Genomic DNA, 18,254 nt, shown 5'->3' on the forward strand with positions numbered 1-18,254 from the left:
GATTGCAATAAAATTCCAGTTTTTACTGCATTTTTCATTAAATAAGTGAACAAACTTCTCAAACCTTTGAATGGCACTATATATATCTAGCTAGATAATAAATGTCATCAAGTTTTGTGAGTCACTGGAAATTTGGACTAGAAATTGTAACTGCAATCCTTATTGCGGAGTAATGAGAAGACAAGTGCTGAGTCACAGTATAATAACATCAGAAACATGGTTTAAAAACCAAAAAACACTCTTTTTCAGAGTTCAGGAAGTGCTTCTACTGCAAGTAAACTAAGTTAAATCCATGAAACAGCCCATGCTTTGAGTAAACGCAATAAACTGGAGGGAGTGAATTCAAATAACACCACCTGTGAGACACGGCCAATTCCAGGAAACTATTCCTCTGAGCCTTATAGTCTAACAACTAAAGACTCATAAACAATGACCAATTAAGTTTACTAAACTCTCACAGCAGCACTAGCACATACCCACGAATGCAATGCAAACAACATTTGAGTCACAATAGCCTTTTAGATGAAATGGATAAATACTGGAATGCTTGACAAAGTCTGTGAAACTGGAGCTTCCTGAAATTCCTGATGAGCAGACAGGTGTCAGGTGAAAGCTAGCGGTGTGACTCAATTTGGCCTCCCCGAAGCACGGCCCAGCCCTGCCCTGCCTCCATCACAACCACCGCAGTCCCACACACACACACACACACACACTTTATTTGTGCATGTGTAACTAAGCTCACGAAAACATTTACATTTATCTAAAACCCCTTATTAGGTGATTGAAACCTCAAAACTTCCTTACTGGGACGTCACCAAAAAGTAAATGGTTAAAAATGGGTCAAATAATGTCCTGATTAAAATGTAAAAAGAAAAACAGGGTCATTGTTTAAAATTATAATTTTTTACCAATGAATTTATATCAATATTCATCAGTTTTCTTTGGTTGGAGAGTATTTCAAAATCTTTATACTTCAGACAGCTTTCACTAATTAACCATTTGTGAGTCTGTCCAACTAATTCATTCAAAATTTGAAAAAAAAAAAGGCTGATCACTTAGCTTCATCACTAGTTTCATAACTTTTTTGGGCCAGGAAAACCTTGTTAAAATTCCCTTGTATTTCCAGGTTTTCCATGGCCATATGAAGCTGTATATTAAGGACAGTGAATGTAAATGGAAAGTCTTTCAGGACATGTATCCTACACAAGCTTGTGGGTGTGACAGGCACATATCAAACAATGATTCATCTATGCAATACATAAAGCCCTTTAAAGCACAACAGAGTGACTGTTACAGTCTCATGACTGCCAGAGATTTGTGATGGACATAGATACAGCAAGAAACTGGGTAATTATTACACCAAGTCATGTTCTCTTCACCAGATTAAAGCTCAACAAGTCTTTTTAAAGATTCTGTAAGTGACTTCATCCATTTAGTTTGAAACTCATCCTCCAAAGAAATGTCAGTCGAAATGTCTGACAATTCAGAGACAGAGAGAGTTTCTAATTTGGTTAAAAAAAGAAAAAAGAATCTATTAGCCTATCAGTTTTTTTATTTAGTTTTTTTGCTGTTTATAGAGCTTTGGTGGTGAAGTTTTATATCATTCATGGACCCTTTTACATGTCTAGAAGCAGAAGTCATCTTAAGTCTGATTCGGACGGTAATTGTTTCTCAGGGGGACGCAAGTGATTTTCACCATATACAGGGGGTAGTTGGTGATTTAATTGCCGTCCGAATCCAGGATGTCGGTGTTTTTCTCTCACCACCCCCCGTAAAAATCCCCGGCCAAATTACCTACTGTTTTTTGACAAACATCAAGGTCGTGTGGTAATTTAATTGTGTCCGAATCCACATCTCTGAGTTTCGAGAAGAAATCGATTCAAAATTCAGCGTTTAAACCCTTTTTGAGCACTCCCGAACACCATACGCTAACTGTTGTACTTCGGTGTAATTTGCATACATATTTATTTCTGAAATGCTGGAGAGTATTTAAAAGAACAATACTTCATAACTGCTCCGCCACAGCGAGTGAGAGCAGAAAGAGAAGAAAAGCACGAAAACATTTGAAATGGGTCTTTATTATGGCAGCAGCAGGTATGCAATACAATTTTAAAATGTGTATTATAAACGGATATATATCGCATATAATTATATACAACTATAGCGTAGTGTTGTCACGATACTGGAATTTCTAACTTCAATACGATACCTTGAAAAATATCGATATTCGATACCATTTTCGATACCATGGAGAAAAAAACTGCCACAACATTAAGGGGGTAATTTTTTTCAATTTAAAGATAAATGTAACAAGTCGAGAACATGCGGTATATTTTACATGAACAAAAAAATGTCTTGAGGTACTGCATTTGTTGATTTATTTATTAATCTTTTATTAATCTTAGTTGAATGTTAATTGAAACTAACGTTTACTAATACATGTACTAATTAAAATCCAAAGTTCTATTTGTTGATATTCTCATTTGCTTCATAACCAAAATATTTCCAGATATAGGGCCCTATGAAATCAGTTTTATTTTTCCCCAAATTCCGTTTAATTTTTTTCTATATTCAATTTTAAATTTTTCTGGATTCCGTTTTTTTCCGTTTGAATCTGGACTCTTTTTTTTTTAATGGTCAAATTAAATGTCTAATTCATTAAAATCATGAAAATTATACAATTTAACATTTAATTTATTAAAAGTGTAACAAAAATGACACGTTTAGGGCCGTATGAAATGTTTTATTTTTTTCTCATGTTTTATTGTTACCAAATTCTGTGTTTTAGCATGTCTATTATTTGAATGCATACAAACTATTTTTATTTATTCTTACAGTAGCCTTATGAAATGTGTTTCCCCCTCAGAAATTCTGTGTTGTGTATTTAAATTTTACTGGATATGAGATGAAGGCATAAAACAATTTTAATAAATTACGTGGAAAAGGTCACGGTTGAGGTAGGCGGAAGTACCGAGTCAGTAGGCTTTTTAATATTAAAACACCCAGGATACGCACACGAAATGGGCATTTTAAACGATAAACTGACACAAAGACATTTGAATATGTGTATATGGTCCTCCTTCCGCACATTTGTAAACACTGTCTCGGTACTTCCGCCTAAGTCAACCGTGACCTTTTCAACGTCATTGCGTATTACGTGACGTCATGAACATGCATCACAGAACAGAGCAAGGCGAGCATTTGTGCTTATAAAACTTAAACTTTTATTTATTTTTGAAATGACTGATCGTTTCGCTAGATAAGACCCTTATTCATCGTCTGGTATCGTTTAAAGCCCTTTGAAGCTGCACTGAAACTGTCATTTGGACCTTGAACCGTTTGGGTCCCATTGAAGTTCATTATATGGAGAAATGTTTTCATCAAAAACCTTAATTTCTTTTCGACTGAAGAAAGAAAAACATGGACATCTTGGATGACATGGGGGTGAGTAAATTATCAGCAAAAGTTTTTTTAAAAGTTAACTAATCCTTTAATAGGCCAAGTTAAACCAAGTTTTATTTTGACGGGTTGCCGTGAATACTTTTAAAGTTATGTGTGTGTGTATGATATGACGCTAGTTTTACTCAAATTAAATGGTAAAATGCTCGTAAAGTGCCTTTCAGATCAGTCCTGGAGATATTGTTGATGTATTTATGTCCTCATTGAGACGGAAGACGCTGAAATCACCGCGAGCGCCACATTAGTAAACACCCACACGTGCAGCACATTCACACAGAGACGCGCAGAACATGCAGGATTCATATTTAAATACACTTTTGCAGCTTAATATTTACAGATACTAGTCCATATCGCGATTTGATTTAAGTGTAATTACCTACTTTTGATTAATTCATCCAAACTTTGACAAATTCCGTGACATTCCGCGTTAAACTGTAAATTCCGTGTTTATGACTGGATTCCGTGGCGTTCTCTGTATCGCGGAGATCATAGATCCCTACAGATAGCGCTCCTGCTGTGTTCTTTAACAACCAGAGCAGTCATCTTTCTATTCACTTCACTTTTGCTATTTAACCAGAGCGAAGGAGACGAGTGCGGTCACGTGTGGTGCTTGTCCACGCGCCTTTGGAGAGAAGTGAAAGTGACAGCTCGGCTAGTATCGGTGTATCGATACTTCGGGAAATTAATATTGGTACCGTTCAGATATTTCAGTATCGATATTTATCGAAATATCGATATTTTTGACAACACTACTATAGCGCGTATTTTCCTATTTTTAAACAGGAGATTTAAATAATCAAATAATAAATAGGATTATACATTATAAAATATGCTTGGAATGATAAGAATATATTTTACACAAGTATTTTAAAATACATTTTACACAATAATAAGAATACATTTGTAAATAAAATCAATTTTATTTACAGCACACAATCACGTGACTGGTCACGTGAGCAGCGCGCCCGGGTGCGCAGGATCACTGAACTCGCTCCTCCACTGAACTCGCTCCTCCACTCGCTCCTCCACTGAACTCGCTCCTCCACTCGCTCCTCCAACAATACTGTAGCTTATTTCGCAAGAATATCATACAAAACCTGCTTTTATTATGTGTTCTCCATTTGGAGCGAAACAACAGACACGAATAGGCTTGACAGCATTTACTAATTACTGCACTTTTACCATTGCAATTTCTGAAATGAAATTCACCAAAAAAATAAATAAAACTTATAATCCATCAACAAGGCTATCGGTAGATTTCAGAACGACAAACAGGAGGGATTTTATGTTAATAATCTCAACATGGAGACATATTCTGGTCAACAAAATTACTAATCAGCTTCACTAATGAAAACTGATACATGCATTCACAAGCTCTCCAGAGATGAACATCCGCATCCATGGGAAATGAAAACTAAATTTCAGCCACTCAGCCTGATTCATACTTCTTCTTCTGCTAAACATCAAGACAAAATTCATTCAAACCGGAGACAGAGCAGCTGCATCAAGAAGACTGTGGTGAGGAAATGAATGCAGGAAGGTACAGTTCACAAACTAATCTGATCTGTCCAAGTACGACTTCCTCTCCTAGATGAGGCCAAACAGGGTTTCATGAGAGGCCTGTCAGTGTTGTGGTGTGGTGCTGACCTATGAATACTGCAAAACGGGTGGTTACAGCAACCTGCAGCACACAAAACTCAAGGTCAAGTGGAACAGGTCGGGGAATTCACTCTCACCTGTATACATAATACAGTTCATTCAACTTAATTTTCAGAAGATAAGTACCTGTACACTGTACTGAGTACTGATTTGAAATATGCAGATATTACTAAAGAATATTTCATATACTAATAATAGTATGTATTCCTTTTATAAATCTAGTAATATTTATTTTTATTTATTTATTTAGTCATTTAGCAGACGCTTTTATCCAAAGCGACTTACAAATGAGGACAATAGAAGCAATCAAAACCAACAAAAGAGCAACAACGTGCAAGTGCTATTACAAGTCTTGGTTAGCCTAACGCAGTACAGACAATTATTATTATTTTTTTTTTATAAAAAGACATAGATAAAATACAATTAGAATAGATAGTGCTAGAGTTAGAGGGTCAAGTAAAGATGGAACAGATGAGTTTTTAGCCGTTTCTTGAAGATGGGTAAGGATTCGGCTGCTCGGATCGAGTTGGGCAGGTCATTCCACCAGATGGGAACAGTTAATGAAAAAGTCCTTGAAAGTGTTTTTGTGTGTCTTTGGGATGGTACAATAATTCGTTGTTCACTTGAAGAACGCAAGCTTCTAGAGGGCACATATCTGAAGTATTGAATTTAGGTAAAGGGGAGCAGAGCCAGTGGTGGTTCTGTAGGCAAACATTAATGCCTTGAATTACTTAATTAATATTGAATTAATATAATATGTAGGTATGAACAAACCATTCATATACTGGATCAGTTTTTTTTTTTAATAGTACAATTTTTTTTTACAGTATTTGTATTATTATAATGTGGAAATAATATTAATATTTCATTTAAGTTGCAAAAGGTACAGTCTCCAAATTATTCTGATGTGTGTGTGTAAACAGAGAGAGAGACGTTGTTTTCTTTTGGATTTTTTTCACATTTTTTATTGTAAAACTTTTTTTCCTATGAGAATCATCTCATTACTGTAATGTGGAAATAATACTGATATTTTATTTAAATTGCAAATTATTTATATGTGATTGTATGGACTACAAATTATTTGGACTTAAGTAGAAAAAAAAAAGTAGTTCAAGTGCATTATAATAATGAGTCTAATTTAATCATCTTCAAAAGTGAGCATTACCACACATTACAGCAATAATATACGTGGTCTATTTAGGGATTACTGCACGTTTGAAATTAATGTTAATATTTGATTAAAATAGCAAAATATTTATATGCGATTGCCTCAAAATTATGCTGATTTTAATAGCCAAAAAAAAACAAGTGTAATACAAGAACCTAATTTAAATATTTTCAAAAGAAAACATTCTGATGTTTTAGAAATAATAACTTGGGGGTAAATGTGCTTAATTCTCATGAAAATAATCATAAATAAAAACTAACAAACAAATACCGTGGAACTACTTTTTTTTAGACGTATAGCATGGCACGGTTCCAGCAGGCCCGTTTGAGGACCCGATACATGCATTTAGTAATCATTTTATGTATTAAACTACAATGCTATTACCACACGAAACAATTCCACTGCCATGGCAGAGTTTTCTATAAGGACATGTACACAAAAAGCATGATGTCAACGTCCAGAGAAGTGTCAGTGTCGCAGGATCCGCTGTTTGAACGAGGAAATGACTTAATCACAGCACATTAATATCTTAGGGGTTTTGATCCCCCTATATGGAACAATGCAACTCCCAAGGACACTACGACTATAACTTCATCTGTGTGTGTGTGTACTGTGCCACCAACCCATTTTGCGCTGCGCTCTCACTTACGCCCATTTCACTTCAATGAATGACGGCGAGCGGCGGCTTACGTTAACTGCGTAAGTCCCGTTTGTGAATGACAACCCAACCGAGTGAATCGATCGAGCAGCGAGTATTAAAACGCAGCTGGAAAGTAACAAATGAGACGTTTGTTTTCTTATTAAGTTAGATAGACATAAAAACAGCGCTTTTGCACGCGATCGAAGAGAAATGAGTAAGTTAACATAGTAACCAACCTGCCGACGAAATTTTCCAGCACAGAGCTTTTTCCGGCGCTCTGTCCTCCAACAACGGCTATCTGCGGCAGATCCAAGTTACAGCTTTGGCCAATGGAACTGAAAGCATCTTGGAGTTTATTGATCAGGGGGATCAAATCCTCCATCCCCCGGTTGCCCATGGTTTCTGACCGTCTCTCAGCGCGCAGGAACGGGCTCGCGGCAGCAGGGCGCTCGGGTTACCTTCAACTGCTCAGTTTCCACCCTTCAAACGCTTTCAAAACAAAGACAAATAACTGATAAAACACTCGCTGACGGGCACGCGACGCGTATTAGGGCGCATCCGTTAAGATCCGTGCACTGATCTGAGGATCAATCGTTCGTAAACTCACAAAACAAAACTTCTCGCTATCATCCGGTCAGGCGACATCCAACGTCCACCGGTAACGCGAGTCCCGCCTCCTGTCAACCGATGTCATGAAATCCGAATGGTCCGTCAGAACGCTTCCTGGTGTGTTCTGTCTTGTGATTGGCTCGATCATCGTTTCTGCCTCTAACGACCGACGAGTGCTATTGGACGGCTCACGTGTCAGTATATTTTCAATGAAAAGACTTGAACGTCGAGATATGTACAATCAAAATTATAATTCTGATTTTAATAAAATATGCATGTATAATTACTTCAAGATCACTACGTATAATTGAAACGTATTTCTATTATTTTTAATTGAATCGTATTTTCTACGTTTTAGAGCATTATTAAGAAAGACATTGTTTGGGCTCTCCAGTTTGTTATACTATATATCGACTAATAGAAGAATGCGAAATTTGAGCAGAATTCACACTATCATGCAACATTACACCTATTTTAGGATGATGAACTGGTTTCAGACATGCTGAGCGACTCTCGAGTCATTGCTTTGTCCGACTCATTTCCGCGAATCGGTTCTTTTAAACAATTCGTTCAAAACAACCATTCAGTAATTATTTACCTCGTTACTTTGTTCTAGAACGTTTAAAATAAATCAGTGCGTAAGAACATATTCTGTTTATAACATATTTACTGTTTTATTATTATTATTATTCATCAAGTTTTATTACCAACGTGTTTGTGGTCATTTCCTGCACGCCTCCGCTTATAAAACTAACTAACTAACTAACAATTTGAAATCTGGTACATACACAAATCTATGAGTTGAATGCATCAGACATTTCTGAAAGAGATGGCTACTGTTCAATGAGTCAGAGAGGAGAGCCGTCTGGATCGATTCAGTCCGATTAGTCAGGGGTGCGTTTCCCAAAAGCATCGTTACGTTAGCTATCTGTGGTCGTAAGTTCCATTGAACTCTATTGGTAATGACGGAACTTGCGACCATAGTTGCTTTTGGGAAACGCACCCCTGAGCGGTTTTTGTATTAGTTCATCCGATTCATCAAAAAGATCCGACTCAAATGAACGATTCCCAAGTGAATCGGACACCGTTTTTTCAAAATGGCTGCCCCCATGCCCGGCAGCACACATGAGTGTGAAGGCAGTATGGCATCAGTGAAGGCTGTGTCCTCTGCGGCTCCTCTCGCTCTTCGTATCGTGGCAGAGTGCCCCGTGAGTAAGGCGAGAGCCTGCACTCTTACTCTCCCGCACTGCGCTGTCTACACCCCGGTGTTCATGCCCGTGGGCACTCAGGGTACCCTGAAAGGCATCACTGTGGACCAGCTGGAGGATCTGGACTGTCAGATATGCCTGGGAAACACGTATCATCTGGGCATGAGGCCGGTATGAGCGAAGAAACGCTTTGAATGGTCAGAGTGTTTCATCAATGCACAATGTTTTAAACTTACTTGTATTGTGTCCTAACAGGGTCCTGAGTTAATAGAGAAAGCCAATGGATTGCATGGATTTATGAAGTGGAATAGAAATCTCTTAACGGTAATTCTTCTTCTCCTTCTTTTTCTTCTTTTCAAACTATTCCCAAACACCACAAGAAGTAGTAGGCATATTAGTAAAATGTAGGATACCATGATTTGTGTTATTCACATTCTTCTTATGCAGATTTTGCATAGTGTCAGTTTGATGGATGGAGCAGATTGGAAAAGTTATGGACATGAGTAAAGTCTTAAAGAGAATTTTCTTAGTTTGTTTATTTTGTAAATATAATTAAGCCAGCATGAAACACCAGTCTGTCAAGTTGAAGTCTTATTGGAAATATTTACAGTGCTCTCCATAAGTATTGGAACAGTAAAGACAAAATTGCTCTGTTGGTTGTGGAGTCAAGACATTTGCAAATATGATTAAAAGATGAATATGAGACAAAACTACAGAATGTCACATTTTATTATTAGCCGTTTCAACACGTACATGTTTTACCAAATAAAAAGAACAGCACTTTTAGAGTTCATCCCACTCATTGATGTGAGCATAAGTATTGGGACAGTTGAACATAAGGCAGATATAAAAGATTAAAAGCTATGATTTAGTTGCAGATCCCTTGCACACAATCACAGCAGTGAGTCACCAGTTCCCTTTTTTTCTCCACATTTTTGCTTTTACCATCACTTAGATAAAGGTTCATCTTTGCCTCATCGGTCCATAAACACAGTTCCAAAACTCTTCTGGCTCACCTTTGTGCTTTTTTGCAGACTCTAATCTTGCCTTTCTATTTTTGGTGCTGGTCAGAGGTTTGTATCTTGCTGTGTAGCATCTGTAATTCTGTGTCAAAGTCTCCTGAGGACAGTAGATTGTCAGAGCATCACCCCAGCTTTCTGGAAGTTGTTGGTGATTTTACAGACACGTCTTTTAGGGTTCATTTTCACAGCTTTTATGATTTGTCTGTCATCAACTACTGTTGTTTTCTCAGCTGATCAGGTAGTTGTTGGTTGCTGGTGTCGCTGGTGGTTTCCAAACTCTTGATTTCTCCATGCCCTTTGTTTTTGCTATTGCTCTAATTGACTTCCTCTTTTCTTTTAGCATCCAAATTGCTTGCTTTTCTCTCAAAGTCAGCTCCCTCATCTTCATCCTGGTTTGTGTGTCATCATCAAATGCAAGATTCAGAATACAGAAGTAATGGATATAACTGATACGACACATTCCCTGCTTTTAATATCTGAAGAATTAATGCAACAGGAAACAGCTGATCACTTAGAAAGACCCGTGAGGCAACTGTTCCAATACTTATGCTCACATCAGATAGAGGGATGAAACTCTCAAAGTGCTGAACTTCTTAGCTGGTAAAACATCTATGTGTTGAATCACCCAATAATAAAATGTGACATTCTGTAGTTTTGTCTCATATTCATCTTTTAATCATATTTCAACAGAGCAATTTTGTCTTTACTGTTCCAGTACTTTTGGAGGGCACTGTATATACTACTACAATACTACTAATAAAAATAAAATAAATTTGCCCCAACAGTTGCTGTAAATTATAAAATAATGTAAAAATATCTTCTCTAGTAATGACTTCATGGAAAGGTCTTGGAAATTAAGAAGACCAGTAGTTCTCAACTTTTTGATGTGATGACCACAGTATTTCTCATGTAATTGTGACACATTTGTTTGTTTTCAAACGTTTTTTTCTTTTTTTTAATGATCAGGAACAGAGTATTGATATTTTAATTTAATGAGCCTTGATTCATTTTCATTGCTGAATAGTAACTGCTTACATGTAATCTGGATTAGGCAATCAGATTCCAAAAAATAAATCCTTGTAGTCAGATTACATTTTTAAATGCGTATAATCAGATTATGTTTTTATATAGTAGATTAAATGATTACTTTTTTAAAATATTTATTTTAAAAAGCTACTAATAGTACATATTTAAAATAGTTTTTAAATGACTATTTTAATAATTTAATAACACATTCACATGTTCACAGTTCTCTGATGTTAGTGGTCACACTGACATGCAGGTAAACAAATAAAATATTAGTGTTCAAGTTTTTTTTTTTTTTTTTATGTATGTATTTTTTTGTCTTAGGTTTACAGTTTTACCAGTTAATTAATTAATTTTTCAACAACTCACAAACCCCTTGCAGTTCCTTCACAAACCCCAGTTTGGAAAACCCTCATGTTTAATGCACTTCATGTTTTTTATAATAAAGAAGAGAATATATATATATATATTTTTCTCTTTGTGTTTTTATATCAACATGGTTCAAAATATTCTCAAACAAGTTGTCAAAAGTCATTTAAAAGTAGTCAGAATACAGTATCTAAATTATGTAATCTAATAGGTTTACTAACTAAAATTCTCATCGTGTAATCTGTAATCAGTAACAGACTACAATTTGTAAGTAATATACCCAGCACTGTTCATTTTGTCCAGGAATTTCAAGGACCACAAGTTCTTCAGGATAAACTATTTATAGAGGAGGAAAAAAGTGATGATTGCACTTTACATCTTGAGTCGATGTGTGTGTCTGTGTGTGTTTTTTAAGCATTTTAATTTAGATTAAAGTTTGGTTATTTTAATATATTATAATTATCCTTCAGCCCCTCTAGAACTTTGCTGATTTTTGTGAATTAATTTTGTCTTGCTCATCGAAGCGTTTCACCTGTGTTTCTTTTAATAGGACAGTGGCGGGTTTCAGATGGTGTCTCTAGTGGAGCTGTCGGAGGTGACGGAGGAGGGCGTCAAGTTCCGTTCCCCTTATGATGGAAAGGAAATCCTGCTCACTCCTGAGCAGTCCATCGCCATACAGAATAGCCTGGGTATGAATAATGTTACAGATCATCATCTCTTAACCAGAACATTCAACAAATGCTTATTGAAGTCTTTGTGACTCTGCAATGTGTGCAGGTTCAGACATCATGATGCAGCTGGATGACGTGGTCAGCAGTACGGTGAAAGGGCCACGGGTGGAGGAGGCCATGCACCGCTCTGTGCGCTGGCTGGACCGCTGCATCGCAGCAAATAAGAATCCAGATCGACAGAACCTGTTTGCCATTATTCAAGGGGGGCTTGATGCCAAACTGCGCAAGGCCTGTTTAGATGGTAAGCGCTGTGTGACTGCATGTGATCACTGGCCATCAAAAGTGCGTCTATTATGATGTGGCAATATTGCATTAGCAGTGTAAAATCCATTAACATAGACTACTGTTGAAAAGTTTCAGGTCAGTACGAGTTTTATTTGTTTATTTATTTATTAATAAAGAAATTAATACTTTTATTTAAAAAGGACACACTAAAGCTGCAATCCATAAATTATGCCTCTTTGTCACCATCTCTGTTTGAAAACCTGGACATACAGTTACTTGCGGAATTATCTTGCTTGCGTGGGCTGTACTCCGGCACTTCAGCTCGGATGAATCTAACGTTTTGAGGTGAATATGTTGCTGTCAGTCACCGCACCGGTGTAGATGTACTTCACAATCACAGATTCTAGCTTATGTCTTGGAATATATGACCCAAATAAGAATTTTCACCGTATATTGCCATCTGAACAAGTAAGTAACAAGTCTGCAATGCTTGTTCTGACCAACTGAGGAAAAACCCATTACAATAAATCACACTACCAATGGTGATTTAATCTAAAGATTGGTTAGCTTATATCACATCAAACCGTGCAAATGATTATTATTGTTTTAATGTTCTCAAATTATTCATGTTAACAACATCAGCATTGCGTGACTATGAGTGTTTATTAGCCTGTAGATTTAAATTTCTGTACAGTCTAATCTATTTGTCATACCATTAGAATTTCATATTAAGAAATTCTTTTAACCCAAAAAGCAAACTATGCTCCCTTCGAACTGGTTTTCTTTCAAATACAAATGTTGTGTAATCCCAGGCTATCTGTAATCAGAAGCACAATTAAAACTTAAATTAAAAATTAAAAGGCAAGGCAAGTTTATTTATATAGCACATTTCATACACAGTGGTAATTCTAAGTGCTTTACATAAAAGGAAGTGAAATAGTCATTAAAAATAATAATGACAACAATAAAAAGAGAATTTAAAAAAATTATAATAAAAACAAAATGCATAAAATTTTTTTTAAAAAGAATTTAAAAGAGTTAAGAATAGAAAATGATTATACATAGTGTAATCAGTTCAGACGTAGCTCATTCAACAAATGCACAGTTAAACAGATGAGTTAAATGTGGCTAATGTTTTAGCACATCTGATCTCTTCTGGAAGCTGGTTCCAACTGCGGGCCGCATAATAGCTAAAAGCAGACTCCCCTTGTTTTGTGTGAACCCTTGGTATTTCTAACTGACTCGATCCTAATGATCTGAGTGGTCTGTTCGGTATATATTCAGTGAGCATATCAGCAATATATTTAGGTCCTGGGCCATTGAGTGACTTATAAACAAGTAAAAGTACTTTAAAATCAATCCTAAATGTAACTGGAAGCCAGTGTAAGGACCTGAGGACTGGTGTGATATGCTCAGATTTTCTGGTTCTAGTCAGAATCCTGGCAGCAGTGTTCTGGATGAGCTGCAGTTGTCTAATGGTCTTCTTGGGAAGGCCGGTGAGGAGACCATTACAGTAATCCACCCTGCTGGTGATAAAGGCATGAACAAGTTTCTCCAAGTCTTGATTGGAAACAAAACATCTAATTCTTGCAATGTTTTTGAGATGATAGTATGCTGATTTAGTTACTGCTTTGACATGACTACTGAAACTAAGGTCTGTCTCCAGAATCACCCCAAGATTTCTGACTTGATTTTTAGTTGTTTGACCCCTAGAGTCAAGGTATGCATTCACCTTGAGAACTTCATCTTTGTTTCCAAATGAAATGACTTCAGTTTTCTCCTTTTTTTTTTTTTTTTTTAACTGAAGAAAGTTCTGGCACATCCAACTATGCCAGATGCCAACATGTGTTTCATAAACACATAATCCTTTCTGGATTACAATCCGCCATCAAAATGATCAATTTAATTATTCCAGCTGCTGTGAGAAAAGGCTATAAAGGATGCGCCACCTGCAGGATCCTCACGTGCGATAGCCTACTAGCCGGGACAACTTCTTCATGCTTACAGACGTGACGTAATGACGCAGTGCCATGCTTGAATTTCCCGCAAAAACCTACCCGTACCACTCAAATTAGAAAACATTATTATAAGCTAACCGTTGTGAATCGGGTTAAAGTAAGGCGATAGTTTTGAACACTGGCTGGTTATGTACTTGCTCAAATATTGATTTAGAATAATTTTTAACCAAAAAAGTTACGGACTGCAGCTTTAAATTGATCAAAAGTGAGAGTAAAGACATTTATAATGTTACAAAAGATTTCCATTTCAAATAAATGCTGCTCTTTTGAACTTTCTATTCATCAAAGAATACTGACAAATTGTATCATCAAAAAATATTAGGCCGCAAAACTGTTCAGCATATGATAATAATAATAAGAAATGTTTCTTGAGCAGCAAATCAGCATATTAGAATGACTTTTGATTTGAAGGATCATGTGACTGAAGACTGGCGTAATGGCTGCTGAAAATTCAACTTTGTCATCACAGGAAGAAATTTCAATATATGCAAATAGACAACAGCTTAAACCGTAATATTGCACATAATTGCTGTTTTACTCTATTTTTGATCAAATAAATGCAGGCTTGGTGAGCATAAAAGATTTTTCAAAAACATTAAAAATCCCCAAACTTGGGTCACACTTCAGGATATCATTACGCCGTTATTACAGATAAAATATCAAACCAAGTGGAATATGTTAAAAAAAGAAGAAAAAAATGTGCCAATGACTTTTAACCAGACAGTTCTCCTCACAGATGTAGTTATCACATTAATGATGAACATGATCCATTAACAAGTGGCAAATCAAACCTGAAGCATTAATCATATTTACGATACACCTTACTAGAATCTTTCTGTTCTGTTTCTTCACTCAGAAATGACAAAGCGTGATGTGCCAGGCTTCGCCATTGGAGGCTTGAGTGGGGGAGAAGAAAAACATGATTTCTGGAAGATGGTGACTCTGAGCACAGACCACCTCCCCAGAGAAAAGCCCCGCTACCTCATGGGAGTCGGGTAAGCCTCACATCCTCTGAAACTGTGCTTTTTCATTATTCGCAAGTAGCGGTTGTTGATTGTCTGTTTATGTGTTTTAGCTATGCCCTAGACCTGGTGGTCTGTGTTGCCTTGGGCTGTGATATGTTTGACTGTGTTTTCCCGACTCGAACAGCAGTAAGTGATGGATTTCTGTTGACATCCCTTTCTATAGATCTACCATTCAAAGGTTTGGGTCAGTAAGATTTTGAAAGAACTCTCTTGTGCTCACCAAGGCTGCATTTATATGATCAAAATACAGTAAAAGAGTAATATTGTTACAATTTAATATAATTTTTCTATTTGAATATATTTTTAAAAATGTATTGAAATTAGCTCTCTCGTCTAGCCCTGCTTATGAGTTTGAACAGTTTTTCAAAGAAACTGCTTAAAATTTGGATAAAACCAGTGATGCTTATTGCAATCGTGTATTTTGCCTTTTGTATGTGATCGTTTCAGAGATTTGGCTCGGCTTTAGTTCCCTGGGGATCTCTGCAGCTCAAACAGAAACAATATGCTAAAGACTTTCAGCCGATTGATCCTGACTGCCAGTGTCCCACCTGCAGGAGGTACAGACATCTGTCTGGAGTTTAACTGCTTCAGTATGCTGATGTTCAGCTGTCTGCTGTGCTTAAAAGAATAATTCACCCCCAATAATGAATATTTTGCAATTTACTCACCCATCAGAGGATTTTGATTCAGAAACTCATCTTATCCCATAAACCTAAAGATGATTGTGATTCTTTTTTCTTTGTCTTGACAATGACAGACACAGTCGGGCTTACCTTCACGCGCTGTTCAAGAGCGACACCGCAGCCATGCATCACATCACCATCCATAACATCTCTTACCAGGTAACTATATCAATCAACTACCTGTTTTGAATACAGTATTTATTATTGTTGTCACTTCATCTCTTCCTGTCCTCGCCGTATCGTTCCTCAGCTCACCCTCATGCGGTCAGTGCGTCACAGCATCATAGAGCAGAGGTTTCCTGAGTTTGTGAAGGCATTCATGAAGAGGATGTTCTCATCCAGGGAACAGTACCCCAGCTGGGCTGTAGAGGCACTACAATCGGTGAACATTGGCGTCAGCTGAGTCTCCTACATGAGGAAGAAAAAGACTTGTTGGTTTTTACTGATTTTTGTTTCTTTTTTTAGATACTAACATTTTTAACACATGCCAAATATCCCTGTTTTGTAAATAAAATCGTCTTTTCATATTTAATTGCACATTGCAACATTCTTTCAACAGAATTACCAGAGTAATGTGATTATAGAGATGTTGAAAAAAAAATTGTCTTCATTTTGAATAGCATATTTGTTTTCATCATTTTTTTTTTTTCAGGATTTATCTCATATATATATATATATATATATATATATATATATATATATATATATATATATATATATATATATATATATATATATATATATATATATAATTTTACCTTTATGTTTTAATATAATGCCAAGTGGCAGCATGAATGTTAATATTAACTTAACTAAAGGAAATGTTATTCTTTGTCATTCATTATACCAATCTAGCCATATTTGTTCAACCATGAATACCATGGCACAATCATGGGATTTAAAACTTTTAACCCATGATAGATTTGAAAGTAAAAATATACACATACGTTCACTTACCGTTTAAATGTCTGGGTCATTCAATTTTAATGTTGTTGAAAGAGGTGTCTTATGCTCTCCAAATTTGCATTTATTTGGTCAAAAATAGAGTAAAACCTTAATATTGTGACATTTTATTACAATTTAAATGAACTGTTTTGTATTTGAATATATTTTGCAAAGCTGAATTTTCAGCATCAATTACTCCAGTCTTCAGTGTCACATGGTCCTTCAGAAATCATTCTAATATGCTGATTTGATGAATTTCTTAATATCAATGTTGAAAATTGATATTAAGAAATGACTTTTTTTCTGGAAACCTTGATATATTTTTTTTTAATGAATAGACAGTTCAAAATAACAGCATTAAAATATAAATCTTATAAATGTCTTTACTGTCACTTTTGATTTTGTGCATCTTCACTGAACAGGAGTTTTTTTTTTAAATGTAATCCTCAAACATTTGAATGGTAGTCTATATGTGTACCATGGTATTATCTGATAACATCATCTTAGCCTTTCCCTGGATGTTTTTACTGTTGTTTAGTAGCGTTCTGCAGCATCAAAGCCTTGATGAGAATCTCTCAAACGCCACAACCGAACAGATGTGACTAAAAAGCCCATCAAAACCTTTAAAGGCTGAGATTGAGGGTATATTAAACCTTTCATGAGCTAAACACGATTGATTTATTGGGCTTCTCCCGCAGGCAGCCGCTAGGGGGCAGAGCGCTCAAGATGCCCGTGTCATTGACAGCATCAGAGCTGCACTGAAGGCTGGATTCTGTTCCAGGGTTGAAATCGAATGTGACAGAATTAATTTGACTCCGGCGTGAAAATTTCACTTCTTTGATTATAATTACATTATTACGCTAAGTGCATATGTATGAGGATAAAGCATGTCAAACACCGCAACAGGTGTCACCCTTTACTTTCTGCATATTTCACGCTGCTTATTTGCAAACCTATCCCATTATCCAGTTTGAGTGCGTAATTCACTGCACTATATTTGGTAAAGCCGATGTCTTGTGAAATTGATCATTTATGGCAGTGATAAAAATGAGGTTTCTCATCACCTGCATGAGTGCTTTTTGATTGACAATGACATATCGGGCAAAAAGCGGAGTTGTCGACTTAGCTCATGTATTTTACAACAATGCAGCACGACTGCAAGCGGGTTGCAATTATAAAAATGAACTCTCCCAGCCCTCAAAATAGCACATGCCTCAATCAATACTGGACAATGGTGAAATGATGCACTGCAGTAATAACTGGCAACTGTTACAGTTGATGTGACACCTCTTGTGTCAGCATGAAGCGGGATGTCCAGGTAGGCGCTGTCTCGTGTCAGCGCGCGGAGAGCAGACAGCTGCTGAGCTCAGGGAGGCACCAGTTGCTCTGTCTGTCGCTGCTGTAATCTGTGATAGTGGATCTAGACCCGTGTCTCCCGTTCTTGAGTGATGACAACACTTCCCATAC

General features: G+C 36.5%; 2 protein-coding genes across 8 annotated transcripts in view; one reads left to right on the plus strand and one right to left on the minus strand.

Annotated features, from left to right (window-relative positions):
- The window catches only part of LOC306856991 (dynamin-2-like), a 58,973-nt gene extending 51,334 nt beyond the window's left edge, over positions 1–7,639 (minus strand). For 4 of the 7 annotated variants that reach the window (XM_079396586.1, XM_079396584.1, XM_079396581.1 and 1 more), the window contains exon 1: positions 7,163–7,612. In XM_079396586.1, coding sequence (XP_079252712.1) covers positions 7,163–7,323 — 161 coding nt within the window. In that variant the 5' untranslated portion in view covers positions 7,324–7,612. Of the gene's footprint in view, positions 1–7,162 lie in introns of all 7 variants that reach the window. The other 3 variants (XM_079396587.1, XM_079396585.1, XM_079396582.1) reach the window with 3 other exon arrangements.
- A 981-nt stretch (positions 7,640–8,620) lies between these two features.
- On the plus strand, positions 8,621–16,372 carry LOC306860131 (queuine tRNA-ribosyltransferase catalytic subunit 1). The gene is made up of 9 exons (XM_079401677.1): positions 8,621–8,914; positions 8,999–9,067; positions 11,711–11,849; positions 11,938–12,132; positions 14,991–15,129; positions 15,210–15,285; positions 15,607–15,716; positions 15,917–16,001; positions 16,093–16,372. The coding sequence occupies exons 1-9, from the start codon at positions 8,633–8,635 to the stop codon at positions 16,243–16,245; spliced, it is 1,248 nt and encodes a 415-aa protein (XP_079257803.1). The 5' UTR covers positions 8,621–8,632; the 3' UTR covers positions 16,246–16,372.
- Positions 16,373–18,254: the final 1,882 nt, after the last annotated feature.

Source organism: Barbus barbus, assembly GCF_936440315.1.
Source record: "Barbus barbus genome assembly, chromosome: 3".
Classification (NCBI taxonomy): domain Eukaryota; kingdom Metazoa; phylum Chordata; class Actinopteri; order Cypriniformes; family Cyprinidae; genus Barbus; species Barbus barbus.